The sequence below is a fragment of the Marmota flaviventris genome, chromosome 7 (genome assembly GCF_047511675.1).
Source record: "Marmota flaviventris isolate mMarFla1 chromosome 7, mMarFla1.hap1, whole genome shotgun sequence".
NCBI lineage: Eukaryota > Metazoa > Chordata > Mammalia > Rodentia > Sciuridae > Marmota > Marmota flaviventris.
The window spans coordinates 38628909-38647806 of record NC_092504.1 but is presented as its reverse complement, the minus strand read 5'-3'; the positions used below and the strand labels follow the sequence as shown (position 1 = coordinate 38647806).

Sequence of the window (18898 nt, the reverse complement as noted above, 5' to 3'; positions counted from 1 at the left end):
ATACAATGTAGGGCTGGGGATGTGGCTCAGTGGTGGAGTGCCCCTGAGTTCAGTCTTCAGTACTAAATTAAAAAAAAAAAAAAATAGGTTAGGGTATTTCTTCCTTTATCTAGTTTTTATGAACAAATATGGATGAAAATCTTAAATGTATTCACCATTTACTGACTCTTTGGGTTATCATTTATTTAGTTGTCATTTATTTTACTGTGGCATTGTTTTTTTCTATGTATCAAAAACAAATACGGAATATTTTATTTTGGGCTCATTGAAGAATGCCACTTTATATTAAATAAGTATATTATTGGGTTCTTCAGGTGTGTTTTTTTGGCCACAGTAATGGGTTAACTGAAGTTTTGATTTCCTTCTGTTAAATAAACATTTAGATCCTTGCATGAATATTACATATATATTTAATATCTATCATATTTTAGTGAATAAGGGCTATAATGTGTCATGATATAGTAACACGTATAGAAGTTTAGCAAGTATTTAGCAGTAGAATGAAAATCCATAACTGATAACAACTGTATTTCAGTTATTTGAACCAGTTTTTAATTCTTTCTGAAATAGACATTTTGTATTAAAGGATGAAGCATTTTTGTTTCCTTAAAGAGTTTTTAATGTATTTTTAAAAAAATGTATTTGATAAAGAAGAATTTCCGTTCTGGCAACTTTGTCTTTACTCACTTGAATTTCTTTATGTGAGTCACTAATATTTATTACTTGCATTGTAAGAAAACTAAAATTGTAGGTATCTTTATTCTCACTGGGCATCTCTTAGCACTTGCTAGAAGGTGGCGTTGAAGCATAAAAATGATGTCTGTATTTTGATTTAATCAGAAATTTTAATACTTAGCATCATAAAGTCAGGCCTAGAGTCTGAAATAATCTCTTCTATTACTATCCAGTTCCCTTTCTGCTTATTTATTTGTTAAATATAATCATTAGTGGAGAGAGGTGTTCCTTTTTTTTTAAAAATCAAATTAATGTATTTGTTTTATACCATTTCGATTAAAACTTCCCAAATAGATTTATTTTCATTCAAATCAACATATACATAGAATTTAATAAAATGAAACTGTTTTGATTTAGGCTGAACTGGAGGCTTTTGAGAACAGACTGAAGGGTCGTCGGAAGAAGAACAGGAAAAGAGATGAAGTGGCAGTTGAACTATCACTTTGGCAAAAATATAAATATTACCTCCTTCCAGTGTGTGGAGTTACAGTCGTGTTATTTGCATGGTACATTGCCCATGATGTGGATTAAAAAATTTTTTATCTTTTAATATACCTCAGATTGGAGTTAGATCAGTTGTTAAATTTGGACTATTAGAAAATGTATATTGTGGGCCATGGTATATATTCACATTCATCTCTGTATACTCCTCTAGATATTGTAAGAAAGTCAGAATGTTAAGCTTTATCTTCATTAGTATATTAGAAAGGGCAGTATAACACTGTCTAAAAGCATGATTGAAATTGTATATTGCATAAGGCTTAGTTAGTGGTAAGAGTTACATGTTTGATATTCATTGCGCTTTCTTGTATTTTACTTAGTTGTTTTAATATTTCAAACGAACTCTTTTTTTTTTTTTTTTTGGTAAATTCGGGTGAAACAGCCATATATACAATAAAAGGACCATTTCTCCATGTTTTGTTTTCATATTGGCTACTTTTCTTGATCATGTGACTTTGTACCTTTTAAAAAAGGTGATACTCTACAACAACTCTTGTAATGTGAAGCTTTATAATTAGATTTCAGAAGTTAAGTTTGTGAGGAATTTTTATCCATTGTTAAAGTGAAATTTATTTGTTTCAACAAATGACGGACTAGGTTCCTCCCATGGCTGTTTCTTGTGCAAGAAGCTTTTAACTAAAGTTTGCATGTTTTATGAAACTTGTATGTCTCTTTTTAAGATAGTAATAAAAGGAAAACTAATATTTATGAGCAATATGTGCTGAGCACAGGGGTTATAAGTTTTACATACTTGATTCTTATTTCTCTTTACCACAGTCCTAAATAGATTACAGCTAGAAATAATCAGTTCTTATGAAAACAAACTGGTGGAGAAGTATCATCAAGCCAAATCTATTTGAATTGTAAGTCATTTTAAATAGTTTTGCTATTTAATTTTTGTATGATTGTTTTCATTAAAATTTTTCAAACCAAATTTGTAATTTAGAATATTATTATTATTTAAAATATTTATTAGTCAATACTTTTCATACATTAGTACCAATGTATAAAAACCCTTAACATTGATGCAGAAAATAGTCTCTAATACTAAAGAGTATTTAATTAACAAGTGTAGAAGTGTGTTTTAAATGAGTCCAAAGGGAGATTATATAATTTGCTGGGTTTAACTAAAAAAATCTTTAATGTCATATTGTTGAATCAAGTATTGGTTAGTATCCAGAAGAAGAGTCATTCCTTTTTTGTGTGTGTGTGTGGTGCTGGGGATCAAACCCAGGGCCTTGTGCATTCAAGGCAAGCACTCCACCAACTGAGCTACATCCCCAGCCCCATTCCTTTTTTTAATGCACTTTGTGTTTTGATTTTTTTTTACCTTTCCCAGTGATAGAATTCCTAGGTTGGTGTTTTAGAAGCTCTAAATGATGTCTGCTGCACTCACATTAGTACTTGCTCTAACCAAAATGCATCTTCAGGAATATGAATGATGAGTTATCTAGGTGGGAAGCCATCATTATGAATTTCAGAATCTTGGCCTAGGTAGCAAGCCTGAAGCCTAGTTCCTAGTTCGTTTCTATTGTTCGTTGAACTTCTGTTCTTGCCAGGTTTTTTTTTTTTTTTCCTTTCCCATTTGTTGGAAAGGAATTTAGTATGTGGAGGAAGGAGATTGAATGAATGAAAAATTGAGCTGCCTTGTTTTGTTTGGCTAGCGGAGAACTTAATTTACCCAAAGTCACACAGCTATTCATTCACTGTTTCATTCAACAGATATGTTTCCTTTACTGGGAACTTTAGGTGCTGGAGATAATTGTGATCTTTTGGGGTGCTGCTTAGGGGTAGAGGAGAGGAGGCAGGAAGTAAATGTATAGAAAATGAGTATGATTTCATATGTGATAAGTGGTGTTAAAACATAAGAAATGAGCAGGAGTTGTGGCTGTACTCCTGTCTGCATCTCCTGCCCCAGCTGGCGGCTGCCTTCCTGTCTCTCAGTTTTGAAGCCAACTCCTCATCCTTCACATCTCAGTTCCATCTACAAGTTTTGCAGAATCTGAACCTAGAAAAGAAACCCATATTCTGTCCTGTCCACCTGTGGAGAGCCAGGTGAGGTTCTTTTAGGCTTTCCAGCCTTGCCTTTCCCTCTCTCCCATTAGTCCCCTGAAAGTCCTCTGCTGCTCCAACCATGGTCCAGAAGCCAAAGGTAGAACCCCACATCAGGCAGCTGGGGTATTTTTAGGCACTGCTTATGGAATTCCAGGAATCTGAAAGCTGGGATGCCAAGTACCAAGTCCTTGCCAATCTTGCCAGCTTTGCCTGTGACCCCTGCAAATACCAGTATCTGTGACAACTACAAGTCCTGGATATATTGCTTGATTCTTTGTCAGAAGAGAATGAGAACCTGGTGGAGTTTGTTGTTAGGGGCCTCTGCAACCTATGCTCAGACAGGACCAACAGGACCATATCTTGCATACAGGCAGTATCCTGCTTGTCAGCAACTGCTTGTCCAATCCCAATGAGGAGACAGTGTTGTCTGCAGTAACCATGCTCATATACCTGAGCTCACCAGATGCCAGCTCCCACCCTGAGCTGACTTCCATGCTGTTGGCCCAGTGCAGGCTGCACTTCTCTTTTTGAGCCAACACAAGACTCCAGAACCTGGCCTAGATCTTCCTGGAGGATTTCTGTTCCCCAAGTCGGGTGGCAGAAGCTTGCAGCTGGCAAGCCCACTGCTAATGACTAAGGGCCTGCACCAGCCGTGACCCAAGGCAACTCTCAATACTGTGACACGGTTGTTGATGGGGAACACAATCCTGGTGGGGAAGCAGGGGAGCACATTCTGTCAAAAGTGGTGTTTTTTCTAGCATCTTAAAGGTGAAGTTTTTCAGCACGACAGATGTTTATGCTGTGATGAAAAGGCAATAGGATGCCAGACTTTGAGGCACATGGAGGAAGTCAAAGCTGGTGCTATTTCGTGGGCTGGCACTCTCAACAAACTGCAAGTGGAGGATCTACCCACAGTGCCACCCATTTCCAAGCTCACACCCTGAATTCAGAAGCATGGGTCCCTAAATCCAGAGACAGACAGCACAAGGTTGTGCTAGGGAGCAAAGCTAGAACTGAGGCTTTGGAGAGGTGTCTGTGCCTGAGGAAATGAGAGGATTAGCTTTTAACCATAAGTGTCTGTAATAATTTTGAAGGGTAGAAATGAGAAGTCTCATCACTGGACCTCAAGGGGTGGGGGTGTAGGTCAGTGATGGAGTGTGTACTTAGCATGTACTAGATCCTGGGTTTGACCCCAGTACTACAAGGGGGAAAAAAAAGAACTCGAGCCCTGGGAAGCTGAGAAGGTGTCACACCCGTCCCTCCAGGGCAATGGAGGATGGACACCTCCTTCTCAAGTTTCCTAGCTAGGCTTCTGGACATGGTGGACACCAACTTTTGTAACTCGGTGGCCTAGAATTAACTGTCTCCATAGCCCTTCTATCTGGTAGACATTATATAAAGGTTTCAAAGACGAAGATGCGGTCCTTGACCTTGTGATGCAGCCCAATGAGTGTTAACATGGCCATGGCCAGTAGGCATTAAGACCAAGCCCCTAAGGGTGATGACACATCAGAATAAAGGCAGGAGTGCTTGGAGCTGCATCTTCTCTCCTCACTGCTCTGCGGCCTCCAACCAAAAGCTTGGCCCTCCTCTGCTGTCACAGGTAGTGGTTACAGAGGGGAGGCTTGCCCTGAAATGTTCGCTCAGGCCCATGGATTTCAGAGACATAAGTGAAAGGATGATGCGCAAGACAGAGGAAGAGATGTGTGTGCCCCACAATGCTGATCAACAGAGAAAGGAGTGTGGTCCCAATGGAAAGTTGTGGTTCAGGAAAAATGGAGGGTCTTGGCCTTTCTTAAGGCCCTTAGATGGCCATAGAAAGACCATGCTAGAGAAATGCTATCCAAGAGGGTGTGGAAGTAGGGTGGGAGCCATGGATGGAGGAAGACAGAGGGAGAGAAACCTTTCTTACCAGCCCCTGTTCTAGCTGTGCCTACCCAGGGCTCCTGTCCCTCTCCTTTCTCAAATAAAGGATTTTAAAAGACCAAAAAAAAGTTTATAGAAAGTGATGGAAATTGGGGCGAAAGAGGACCACTTAATTTAGGCTGAGAGAGTCCCTCTAAGAGATATTTGAGCCACTGTGACTGGAATGGCTTCCATCTGAAAATCTGAGAGAAAAGTCCATGAGATAAAAGAAAGTAAGGAGTATAAAGTCTGTAAGTTTGGGAGATGCTTGACATGACTGAGGACCAGAAAGAAGCGTTGGTGTAGCTGGCGCTTAATGAAATTGATAGAGGGAGTAGTCTAGGCCATTTGCTATGGTGTTTGATATTCTTGGATTTGAGTTTTAGTCTAATTTCAGTGGACATCATTGGAAGGTTTTTAGCAGGGAAGAGGTTTTTTTTTTTTTTTTTGCGATTGCTGGCTTCTGTGTATGAAAGGACTATAACAGGGTAGGGCAAGAGTAAAAGTGGGGAGGAAGATGAGTGAGGATATTGTGCTCTAATTCAAACAGTGATGCTTGACTTCAGTTCCTATGGCTTCCCCTTTGTCCTGAATGAGTGGCAGGAAGATCTGCAGAAACCACTGCATGATGAGCTGAAGTGGATTGAATCAGGAAGGAGGAAGTAAATTATGTTCTTTAAGGTCAAAGGGAAGTTAAATTATTTAAATACTTAACGCTAATTTGTTCTGAGAGAAATAAAGCAGTACACATTGTCCTTTTTGCTTCAATCTGAACCAATTAAAGAAGGAATGGAAAAAGTTATCAAATAGCCTCTAAGAATGGCCTAGATAAAATTGTGAATATGTTGGTCTTATTTTCTTACTTACGTTGTGGCATTAACACAATGTAATATGTTCTATACATAATACATAATGTAAAAACTGAGTTTTTAGCTTATTATTTTAAATTTGCAGAATGCATATCAAAATGTTCAAGATTTTCAGTTTAAAACTTAGAGATCTCCAGTACCTATTGTTTGTATTTCAATTAATATACTATTCACATCTAAATTAAATTTAAATAACCTCCAATAAATAGTGTACTTATTACTGAAATTACCAAAGAAACTATTGAAACACAGCATTTAATATATTGCTTTTTTTTTAAAGAGTTTATAATCTATGAACTTTATAACTACAGCTGTTAAAACTTTTAAATATAGATGAGAGTCTAGTAATTGTTTAGAGATGACCTGTAAGAATTTTTGGTGGGGAGGGGCAGGGGTACCGGTAATTGAACGCAGGGCTACTCCACCACTGAGCCACATCCCAGATCTATTTTGTATTTTATTTAGAGACAGGGTCTCACTGAGTTGGTTAGTACCTCACTTTTGCTGAAGCTGGCTTTGAACTTACCATCCTCCTGCCTCAGCCTCTTGAGCTGCTGGGATTATAGGCATGCACCACTGCACCTGGCTACTTGTAAGAATTTTAAGACCAAGTATGGAGAGATTTACTTTTAAATTTTCATTTCTTTTCAAGAAATGTTTTTGTGTAGATGCTTGGTACAGTGAATATAGTAGAAGACTCCACCCTCATATAATCTGTGCTGTAGGTCCCTTTACCTAAGCAGAAAACCAAGTAAGCCAGGTTAAGATAGCAATAATAAGATAGTAGATAGCAGTAGAAAGAAACTTCTGTGCAATCATCAGCTCATTGTGATAGGTGACTTTCTATTAGGCTTTGGGACCTTTGGGCTTCATCCAGCCTTTTTTTTTTTTTAATTGTTGATGGACCTGTATTTTATTTATTTTATTTTTCTATGTGGTGCTGAGAATCAAACCCAGTGCCTCACACATGCTAGACAAGTGCTCTTCCACTGAGCCACAACCCGAGCTCCCACATCAAGCCTTTTTCAATCAAAATTACTAACACAGTGGATGACACTCTGATCTATAGAAGAATAATTGATTAGTTGAGTGTTGAATCAAGAACACTAAATTTACAGCAGGAGCCAACATTTCTGTGATCAGATCTGGGGGAGTAAAGAGACAGGATCTTTTCTTAAAAAACATTTTTTAGTTGTAGTTGGACACAATACCTTTGTTTTATTTATTTTTAAGCGGTACTGAGGATCGAACCCAGCGCCTGGGCATGTGCTAGGTGAGCTACCGCTGAGCCATAACCCCAGCCCAAGAGAGACAAGATCTTAAGGGGGGAAAGCTGCCAGAGAAATTTGTGGGGACCTAGGATACTGCCCCAGCTGTTTTAACCTGTGCACATCTCTGGGGAAGTAAGAGGTGGTTAGCTCTAAAGCTAGAATTGTTGTGAGATAGCTGTCCCCGCTTTGGCTTGTGAATATTGCCCTCTATTGATTAGATCCACCTAACCTTGGGTCTCGAGTCCTGGAATGAGGAAGAAGCAGTGAATTGGCTATCACCTCCTGGAAGAGATACAAATTTAGGAGTAATGCCAGGAACTGGGAGCCCCAGTGCTTTCTAGAGACTTTTTAAGAGACGAGAGACCAGTTATCCATCTGGGAAACCATTTTCATGTATTTTAGAATCTTGGTATATTGAGTGAGATTAGGTCATTTGTTTGCTGAGCTTCTGTACTTGTTAAGTTTTCTTTCTCATTAGGAATGAGATATGTATTTAAATGGAACTATAAAAAATTCACGCATATCATGGAATTCCACAATCCAGATTCAGGTTAAAACACACCTGGAAAGATTCACTCACCCTCACTCTTATCACCCTCATCTGGCTGACCTCTGTTTTATGGTATTTCCTCTGATTGCACTAAAGAGTACCTGTTCTTATGTATTTGCTTATTACTTATCTCCTTCACTAGAATGTAAGCTCCACAAGGGCAGGAGTACAGTATTATTTATTGCTATAACCATGGAGTGGGGAACTGTGCCTAGTTACACAGTTAATGTCGGTATTAGTTTCCTAAGGCTACCATAGCAAATAACTACTGTGTGTGTGTGTGTGTGTGTGTGTGTTTTAAAAAGCAGAACTTTATTCTCTCACAGTGCAGAAGGCCTGAAGCCCAGAAGGAGTCAGCCAGTTGGTTCCTTTGGATTCCCTGAGGGAGAAACTGTCTCATGCCTCTCCTGTAGTGTGTATTAATTTCTGGCATTTCTTGGCTTCTAGATGCATAACTGCACACTATGCCTCTGTCTTCACATTGCCTTCTTGATATCTGTGTTCTTTTTTGCCTTATAAGGACATGGTCCTTGGATTTGGGGCCCATTTTGTTCTAGTATGATTTTATCATTCATGTGCAAAGACTATTTCCAAACAAGGAAGGTCACATTCTGAGAGTCTGGTGCACTGATCTTTTGAGGGAGTTGGGGTACTAACTCATTACATTGCTAAATAAGTGTTTCTTAGATGAATGAATGAATTCACAGAGTAATTTTAGGCTGTAAACTCCTTGGACATTTCCATCATCTTAATAACTGTGCTACAGAGGTAGGGGTTAATTAATCTGTTGTCCCAGATTACTTGGGCTCCAATTATGGCTCTACCACTTCCTAGTTGTGAGGTCTTAGGCAAGTTATTTATATTCTGTAAGCTTAAGTTTCCTGTTCTGTAAAATGGTGACAGGAAGTAATGAAGAGTGTGCTTCACAATATGTTTTAGCTATTATGTATTTGCACTTTTTAAAAAAATATTTTAAATATTTATTGAATCTCCATAAGTTTTATGAGGTAGGCTAATTCTTATAATAGAGAACATTAAATTTGTTTCAAGAATTAGAAACAAACTATATGTCACTTGGTGAAGTGCTTGGCACATAGTGCTTTAAAAAGTCTTATAATGATGAATGTGTCTTAATGTCATAACTGTAAGATTTCTCTTGAAAAATGGACCCCAGGAGCTGGGCTGTAGCTCAGTGGTAGAGCGCCTGCCTCATGAGTGTGAGGCATTGGGTTCGATCCTCGGCACCGTATAAAAATAAATAAATAAAGATAGTGTCCATTACAACTAAAAAAAAGAAAAGAAAATTGGACCCCAAATCAGAAAAAAATCTATTGCGCACTGAGGGAGGCATCTCACTTTTTTGTTTGTGTGGTCACTGTCTCTAAGGGTGCACTATCCCTGGGAGGACCAGGCAGGTGCTGACCAAAGGTAAGAACATTTAAGCAGTCAAATTGCAGTATGTGTCTCCAGTGTAGCGGTGAATGTATCAGACTGCTAAAAATAAAATTTCTTGGGAATTTCCTACAAGGCTGGTTCTTGTTACTTTCTTCCCAGTGACTATTAGAGTAGGGGATTGATATGCCAGAAATATTAGGAACAGCAAACAGAACATCTACACAAGTTACTTTATCATATGATGAATGTTTCACTGGACAAGAAAATATTATGGTAGTTGTGGGTATGTCTTCCCTTTAGTGTTTAATGTGTTTTTTTCCTTCAAAATGATCAAACTAGTTGGATGTATGCTTGGAATATTAGAACAAAAAAAATTTCAAAGGGCCAGAAATGTTTCTTTTTGTAAAATTTAAAGTATATCAAGAAACTGGATGATGGTTATCACTTTAAAAAAAAGTTGAAATGCAAATGTATCAAAAATTTTTACACAGGAATAATTAATAGGTCATTCAGGATTACTGTGCGAGCAGAATATGTTATGAACTTCTAATATTTTGATTCTTTACAAAAGTTTGATACAAAGAAAATAAAAATAGATTTTATATCATTACCGTCATGCAAAGAATACCTATCTCAAACACTCTGGTGCTATTGGTAAGTAGAACTGGTTGGCTTCTCCATGTTTATGTTTAAGGAATACACAATTTATACTATTGGTGTGATATGCTTTAGTTCTGAGGGGAACACTGTAGTGGTGCAAGAACCAGGGAGACTGATCTACCCTCTCAAGTCCCTTGATTTAGCTACTTTACTTCACTAGTTCCTGTAGCACCTCCACCAGAGGGCAGAAAGTGGAAAAGAAAGGAGATGAAATAGAAACTCACATGGCTTCAGCATGCCTGTAAGAAACCTTGGTGATTGAATCCAATCAATGCTTAGCTCATAAACTGAGTTAACTGTGGCCTAGAAAGACTGGGACTTGCTCACGTTGGAGATGACAGATGAATCTCCTAGGCTCTTGATTCTCAGGCAAGCACCCCTGTGGTGATAGTGCTTGATGAGGCAGAATCTCTATTAGGAAGAGCTCAATCCTGAAATCACACTGCCTCTGGGGAATCCCAGTTCAGCTACTTGCTAGCTGTATAATGTTAGGCTGGTTTCTGCTATTTCATCTCTAAAATAAAGGTAGTGATAGCACCTACTTCAAAGTGTTTGGTAGAAGTAAAATAAGTGAATGTAAGTAGAATGCATGCGAAGTGCTTAGGACATAGCCTGCCAAGTACTAAGAGCCTAATTTTTGTAAGTTATGATAAACTTGTTAGATACTGTATTCTGAATCTTATGTTAGAAAAGCGTGGGATCAGTGTTCCAACCGTCACATCTCATTTTAGGAACAAAATACCAGTTTCACCCCAAATTTTCTAATGCATATACCCTTTTCCCCCTAGAAATAATACTAAAGGAGCAGGTGCCTAATATATGTTGTTGACTAAACATGGCCTCCTTTAAATAATGAAAATAAGTTTAATAAATAACCTCATGAGTAATTTTTGAAATTTTCATAAGATCCTGGCTGAAAGTGGATAGTTATTTCTAAGAAAAACTCAATGAAGTCTGTCTCCCTCCCGTTGTGAATATCTCCAGTGATCTCTTTGGTGCTGCCTTATAGGAAAACTGGTTGCTTGTTCATGACAGGCAGGATTTGTTGGTTTCTTGGTTCAGCCTCTGGATACTATGGCAAGAAATCCCATAGGTAGTTTATGAAGCAGGTTGGGGTTCTCCCGTGTCCCTGAGCCCTCAGCAAAGGCAGTTTCTTCACTAAACCTGTAACAAGGCAAATTTCCATTTGTATAATGCAAATAATAGTTGCTTTCCAAAGGTTACATCTTTTTTTAAGATAACAAGCTTGATATTGTCAGTGGATGCAGTTTTCTGATTTTTGCTTGACTACTTTCTGGCTAAAAGGAAGTGGTCTAGGATGTGATAAGAACATGGAGAAAAGTAACCCTTTTCCTCCCAACCACTCTGACATCCCAGACTTAATCACCATGTCCTTTTCTGCTGTCCTGGGGAGTGTAAGTTTTCCTGGGGAGATTAGCAGACCCTTGGCTTTCCCTCTGCCTCTGATGAATAACTTCTTTGAATGCAAGGGTGTGTGTAGTGGGGAGGGGGGTATATGGAGGATCTGTCATTAAGGGTTATTATGGGTAGGACCCAGAGTGAAGGGAGGGAGTGGTCCGCGGGTGGGATTTGTCGAACCGACAAAACATGGGACTCCTGTCCCTTGAAGTACAACTTGTCTCTTCCTGAGTAAGGAGAAAGGCATCTGTAGTGCCTCTCCCAGGGACACATAGAAGAGAGAAAAGCGATCAAGATAAGAGTGGACAGAGGAATAAGCGAGACATGTTCACGAAACGGTCCCCTGCCCTCGCTCTGGAAGAGCGCTACCGCCGAGCTGGGGTCCCAAAGCCGGTAGGATCCACGATCCACGCTCCTGCCGAAGAGAGGTCCGGTGGCCTTCGAGTCCAGGTGAATTCAGGGTCAACCCTTCCCGCCGCAGTCCCCTCCTTCCCCTGGGTACCACCTCCTTCCCCGCCGTCGGTGAGCTCTGTCTTTCTCAGTGCTGCGCTCAGCGCCTTGCAGCTAGTACTGGGGCACGCGGACCACTTACCTTGCCTCTGAGACTCTCCAGGGTCATGGGCAGGGTGTCCTTCAGCTTTCGAGTTGGCTCGGTCCGGAGATCCCGCTCTGCTTGCCAGGGGCTCTGCTACCTCTCCTACAGAGTCCCTCTTCCGCCAGGCGCCGGCGGCACATCCAGTGGACTCAGCCGCACACCGGCGCTTGGGGAGGCTGCCGGTGGAGCCGTCGGAACCAGCCCCTCTGGGATCCACGGCTTGCTCTCTGCACCCTCGTTTCAGGCATCCGGTAGCTGGAAGGACTGCGCAGCAGCCTTGCCTGCCCCAGACGTAAGCCTCCTCTCTGAATTGCGCGCGCCTAGGTGTCTGTCTCTTTTACAACCAGCACATGCGCACGGTTCCCTGGCGACCAGTGTGCCCCGGGATCATCCTGAGTGGCAACATCCCACAACGCCTCACTTTCGGAGTGCTGGAACTCCTGAGTTCCCTGCATACAAACTTTCTCTCCCGCGGGTACTCGCCTAGGCACATCCTGCGCTGGCCGCCGGGAGGCTTAGGTTCAAAGCTCTAGGATTTGCACGCTCACATCCTGTCTTGGGAAGGGACAACATTGCCCCAGGTTCGGGAAGGGAAATAAAAAGAAGGGCACTACGGATGCTGCCCACTGGCCTGAACCTCCAGGAACTAAGCCTAATTTACAACACCCATTCTTTGGCGTCAATAGGGCCCCATAATCCGCTCGCTACTGTTAGACTCCCAGCTGCGCAGAGTCCGGACGGGTGTCTCTTCCCGCAGACACCTCGGGCTGGGCGAGCGGGGGAGGGGTGGTGTCCTGTAGGATCCTACTGGAACTCAGTCCCTCAGCGTCGCCGCGGGCGCCCCTGTCCTGGTGTCATACTCTTGAGGCCGGTGGATGGCAGTGCAGGCGCTTTTTGCACGACTTCCCATGGACTTGGGCGGGGAGTTTGGGAGGGGACGCTGTCCCAGCAATTCAAAAAGTGGAGAGTTTTCCTCTTGCAGGAAACTTGTGAATACAATGCGCTGCAAAAACCAACTTCTGTACAAGACTTCAACAACTTCTATATGCATATTTGTGGTTTATAGTTTTTATTTCATTTAAAAAATTTGGAGTAATTTTCTGATGGAAGCAAAACTCTGCGAAACAACCTAAGACCTCTGCCAAAAAGGGAATGAAGAGGACTCATGGGTGATTGTTGTCTATTTTAGTAGAAAGTTTTGAAATTAAAGTGCTGGAACTCCTGGGTTCCAGGAGTAATGTTTTAATGCTATAAACATTAATTTTGGACTAACACAAGAGAATGAAAAGACACCATGCTTTTTCACCCCTTGGTCACAGTGTCATTATTACCAACATTCACCTGTTTGTTTGCATTTAGTAGGATCCCAATAGTTTTACTGTGTGAGAATGGGTACAAAATCAGTCCCCTAAATCAGTTTCCTGGATTTTTGAAATTTAGACTAGGTGTCTGTGTAGATATGTGAGAGAGGTCATGTGAGCAGTTAGGTTTTCCACAGACTCCTACCCAGGATACTAAAGGTTTCACTAGGATGAACTATTTTAAAAGTTATTCCATTTTTGTGGAATCACATAAATCTCAAAACCACAATATACTGTAAAGCTTTTTTTCAGGGGGTAGAGAGCTCTTTCCTGAAAGTTCCTTGCCAGGATAGGATGAGACAGACAGGAAGTTGGGGAAGGAGTTGAGCAGCCCCCTGTCTCCAGAGGGGTAACACAGTCCCTTTCTACAACCTGTAGTTTTAAATCTCACTGGTAATGAGGTGTCTTGTTCCTCATTTTTCCTCTTGCCTTCACCTCCAGCCTCCTTAAATACAAAGATATGTGCCCTTAGGATTTCTGCATGTCTCTAAAGCCCATGTAATGAGAGCTCCCTGGGAACCAGGAGAGCTGTAACACCAAATCTTGCTGAGTATTTCCAAGGGAGGAAGGTTTATTTAACCTGCCACTTCTACCCTACTAAGTTATTTAGCAAGAAGGAATTCATGCCTCCTCTGCCCCATCACTGTTTCTGACATTCCGCTTTACCTGACCAGATGGAAAACGGTACAGTTTGGCTAAAGGATACTGGTTTGTACAGCTCACTAGATCCACACTAAGCATTCAAGTAGCCCCAGACCTGCTTGTTTCTCAGAATACACACACACACACACACACAATTTTTGTAGTACTATTTAGAGAGGAGGGAAATGGAAGAAAATCTCAAGTGCACCATAGATGCTATGCCCTAGTAGGAAGAGTGCAGGCTTTGGTGTTAGACCTCTGGTTCTACTCCTTAAAATCTGAAAGGCTCTAGGCCACTCAAATAATCTTGTTGAGCCTCAGTTTCCTCCATCAGAAAGTAGGGATGATACTATTGATCACCTGTAAGGATACTGTGTGGATTAAAGATAAACATATGTACTGGAGGTATGTAATAGGTGTCCATTCTATATCCTTTCTGTGAAGGCTCTCTAATCTTTTTTTCCTACAATGACTTTATTGATGTATTCACAAATAAAAGACTGTATATATTTCATAAATACAACTTGATGAGTTTGGAATATGTATGTGTCTGTGAAGTCATTGCCAAAAACATTCGTCACTCCCAAAAGATTACTTCTGCTCCCTTTTTATTGTTATTATTAGGTATATACACACTTAGCAGAAGATCTATTCTCTTGTAAAATTTTAATTATACAGTAAACTACAGGTAGGTCTGCTAGGTAATAGATCTCTAGGACTCATTCATCTTGCATTACCAAACTTTTACATTCATTTTCCAGTGTCTTCCCCTTTCCCACTTCCCCAGGCAACTGCCATTCTACTCTCTGTTTATATGGATTTGACTCAGATTTCTTGTATTAGTGAGATCATGCAGTATTTGTCCTTCTGTGTCTGGTTTATTTCATTTAGCATAATGGCTCCCAGATTCAACCACCTTGTTGGGAATGGCAGATTTCCTTCTTTTTTTTTTTAAGGCTTAGTAATTACATTGTATGTGTATACCATATTTTCTTCATCCATCCATCAAAGAGCATTTAGGCTGCTTCCATGTCTTGGCTATTGTGAATAATGCTGTAATGAAGAAGGGAATGCAAACATTTCTTCAAGGTCCTACTTTTAACTCCTTTGGTTATATATCCAGAAGTGGGATTGCTGGATCATATAAAAGTAGTCCTATTTTTAAATTTTTTTTGGCTGGAGATTGAACTTAGGGGCACTTTACCACTGAGCCACATCCCCAACTCTTTTTATATTTATTTTGAGACAGGGTCTCACTAAATTGCTTAGGGCCTTGCTAAGTTGCCCAGGCTGTCTTCATACTTGTGATCCTTCTGCTTTAGCCTCCTGAGTCACTGGGATTATAGACAGGAACCCCAGCACCCCAGCTTCATTGTGGTTTTTATTTTCATTTCCCTGATTGTTAGTGACACTGAGTAAATTTTCACATACCTGTTGTCCATTTGTCTGATTTCATTGGGAAAATGTGTATCCAGGCTTTTTACCCATTTTAAAATTATTTATTTATTTGTTTATTTTCGCTATTGAGTTATAGGGTTTCCTTATAGATTTTGGAAATTAGCCCTTTTTCAGATATATGATCTGTAAATATTTACTCCCAGTCTCTAGCTGACTTTTTGTTTTGTTGGTTGTTTCCTCTGCAGTGCAGAAGCTTTTTAGTTTGAGTTTGTTTTACTTGTCCATTTTTGCTTTTGTTGCTCATGGTTTTGGTGTTATATCCAAGAAATTATTGCAACTGCCAATGCCAGAAAGATTTTCCTCTGTTTACTTCCATGAGTTTTATGGTTTCAGATCTTAATCTTCAAGTCCTTAATCTACTTTTTATTTGGGTTCTGTGAATGATGTGAGATAAAGGTTCAATTTTATTCTATTGCATGGGGCTATTCAGTTTTTCCATTACCATCTGTTGAAGAAACTATCTTTTCCCCTTGTGTATTCTGAGCACTCCTCTCAAAGATCAGATGGATATGGAGATATCTATCTATCTATCTATCTATCTATCTATCTATCTATCTATATCTGCCTGCCTGGTTTTATTTTCAGGCTCTCTATTCTGTTCCATTAGTTCATATGTCTGTCTTTATGCCAGTACGAGATTTTTTGATTACTGTTGCTTTGTAATATATTTTGAAATTATATGATGTGATGCCTCCCGTTTTTTTTTTTTTTTTTTGATCAAAATGGCTTTGGCTATTTGGTCCCTAACCTGTTTTTATTTGAGGAGCTGGTCCCATCTCAGATTCAGTGAGGAGACTTCCCAGACCTTTTTTTCCATAATCAGATTCCTGTGATTCTAAACCTTTTCTATATAATAAAGGAGCTGCCAGGCACATGTGGTTATGTAAATTTACATTAATCAAATTAAATCAAATTAAAAATTCAGTTCTCTGTCTCCCTGAGCACATTTCAGGTGGTCAGTAATCACATTTGGCCAGCGGTTACTGTATAGGACAGCACAGATAGAATAGCCCCTTCATTGAATGAGCTTTCTTTTTTAATGAGACTCTAGGGTAATTAAAAGTTTCCTGTCCAGCACTTCTCTTTGCTTCTTTTTCTATTAAGGAGTGGTTTTGCATAGCAGAATCATTTCTGTTTTGTTGAGGATTTTTACACCGTGGCAGTATTTGCTGACTAGATTAATTAATAAATCAGCCAACAAGTATGGGTTAATCACAGAATCCTTTGAAATACTCTTCTTAGGGCTTTGATGAGTTTTGCTGATGGTTTGCTTTTTTCCATTCCCAATGAGCTTTATAATTGATGGTTTTCCAGGTTTCAGAGCAGAAACTCTGATATAATAGAGGGAAAAATCACTTCTCCCCATATATACCCTTATGGCTTGTAACGATTTTTATAAGAATGAGAGTGCTAGAATACTAAGTTCATACTTCGAGTTAAATCCACTAAAAGTGTTAAATTTATTCAGATTTAAAACCTAATATTCCACCGCACTCTGTAGGACCTCTTCCTAAATTGAACACCATTTGACAAACTATATATTTTGCTTCTTTATTTGGACTGTTTTCTCTGTCTTCCTATGTAATATAAGTCCCTAAGGGCAGAGATTTTTCAATATTTTTGTTCATTGCTAGACGAGTGCCTGACATACTGTTGGTTCCTATTAACTGTGAATAATGACTATATAGAGATATATTTGGAACTAGTTAAGATATATAGATGCTGTATTAATTTCCTAGGGCTGCTGTAACAAATGACCATGAAATGAGTGGCTTCAAACCACAGAAATTTGTTTGTTGTCAGTTTTGGAGATTACAAATTCAAAATCAGGATGTTAGTAGGATCTTGCTCCCTTTAAAGGCTGGAGAGCATAATCTTTCCCCCAACCTTCTTTGCTTCTGGTGGTGAATCCTTGGTATTTCTTGGTTTGAAGATGTATCTCTCCAATCTCTGCCTCCTTTGTCATGTGACTATCTTCTTTGTGTTTTTCTGTGTTCTCTCCTCTTGCTATAGCTCCCTTGGCCATATTAGATTTATGACTCTGATCCAGTATGACCTCATCCTTTCCTCACCTCGATTTTTTTTTTTACCTCTTAAGAGTTTATTCCATAATGCCCATTATTGAATCACTGTGCAGGTTGAGAGATTATATTCTGGTAGTGTGAGTTTTCTACCAAGGTGTGGATACATGGAGTGATTCACCTTTGACTTGCTCAATCAGAGGCTCTTTCCCAAGTTGTCACTATTCTCAATCCTATCTTCAGTCTCTCTACATTTTTTCCTTACTCAGAAAGAGTCATCAATATCCCAGAGCACTGTCTGCTCAGTCTGCCTCGTTTTTAAACATTCCACAGCAGCGTTGGCTCGGCTCAGGGCTCTGCTGAAGGGTACCCAGTGTCCAAAACTTATGTCTTCCTTTCAGCCTACTGGCAGTGGCCCCAAGCAGTTCATTTTACAGCAGCTGTTTGAATATACTCCTGTGGTACTTTTCTACATGTTCAAACCATCAGAACTGGTGGTGACAAACTCATGTCAAAGACTGTTTTGGACTGGTTTGGGATCCAGGGAGGTCCTGCAGGTGATCCATCTTGCCATTCAATATCAGCACTGAAACTCTGTAAGAGGCTCAAGAAGACATGTGTGGGAAAAGGGCCAATGAGCCACCAGGGGAAGGATAGAAAATGTAAAGATGAATTGCAAAGACCCTTTTGGTACTACCCATTTGTACTCACTTAGCCCAAGGCCCCATTGACCCTTTAGGTTGACAGCATTTGAAGAGTACCTTCTGTTTCCAAAGCTTGGGGGAAGTTTAAAGAAAAGTCCTTCTGCAGCTACAAATCTCCAAATGGCATGAAGGTGTCATTCTGCATAAGTACCATTTATCCCTGGAGTGGTGATGATCTCTTAATGAATAGTTCAGTGTGAATTTTTCTGACCAGGGAACCACAACTCCCCAAGAGGTGCAAGCCACATGCTAGACCTAAATAACCTTCACTTCTAAGCATTCACAGTCTGGACAAAAAGAGGAATAGAGTCATCCACTCATTTGACAAACATTAATGTGCCAGGCATGGCACTAGGGACTCAGGGCTGCATGGGTGAAAAAACAAGGATTTCTGTACTTGTCAAGCTTAGTTCTAACTAAGCAATAAAACCCTACACCAGGAGGGCAGGGAAGAGGGTTAACTGTGTAAATAACATGAATGTTCTCCCTGCATGCCACCCAGTGTCCGTCTTGTGTGTGACTCTACATGTGATCCTGTGCTAAAGAGCTGTGTCTTTTTGTCCTTTAGCCTCAAGCCAATTAATTAATCTAATGCCCAGATGAAAAGAAAAGTCTGTTTCATTTCTGGAAAACCCACCATGTGCGATTTATTGACAGAAGTTACATTGGTCTCCAATGTGACACTTTCCTAAGAATTTTCAAGGATTATTTTGACAGTACATGATTTTCACCTTTGTCTGCCTATTTCAGAGCTTTA

General features: G+C 40.0%; 2 protein-coding genes and 1 pseudogene across 3 annotated transcripts in view; all 3 read left to right on the top strand.

Annotated features, from left to right (window-relative positions):
• Positions 1 to 2170, top strand: part of Nfxl1 (nuclear transcription factor, X-box binding like 1) — a 51890-nt gene extending 49720 nt beyond the window's left edge. For both annotated transcript variants that reach the window (XM_071614260.1, XM_027936573.3), the window contains exon 23: positions 1093 to 2170. In XM_071614260.1, the coding sequence (XP_071470361.1) occupies positions 1093 to 1266 (174 nt within the window). In that variant the 3' untranslated portion in view covers positions 1267 to 2170. The remainder of the gene's footprint in view (positions 1 to 1092) is intronic.
• Positions 2171 to 3370: 1200 nt separating this feature from the next.
• Positions 3371 to 3921, top strand: LOC114094454 (armadillo repeat-containing protein 7 pseudogene; annotated as a pseudogene).
• An 8056-nt stretch (positions 3922 to 11977) lies between these two features.
• The window catches only part of Corin (corin, serine peptidase), a 280126-nt gene continuing 273205 nt past the window's right edge, over positions 11978 to 18898 (top strand). The window contains exon 1 of the mRNA XM_027937642.2: positions 11978 to 12247. Coding sequence (XP_027793443.2) covers positions 11978 to 12247 — 270 coding nt within the window. The remainder of the gene's footprint in view (positions 12248 to 18898) is intronic.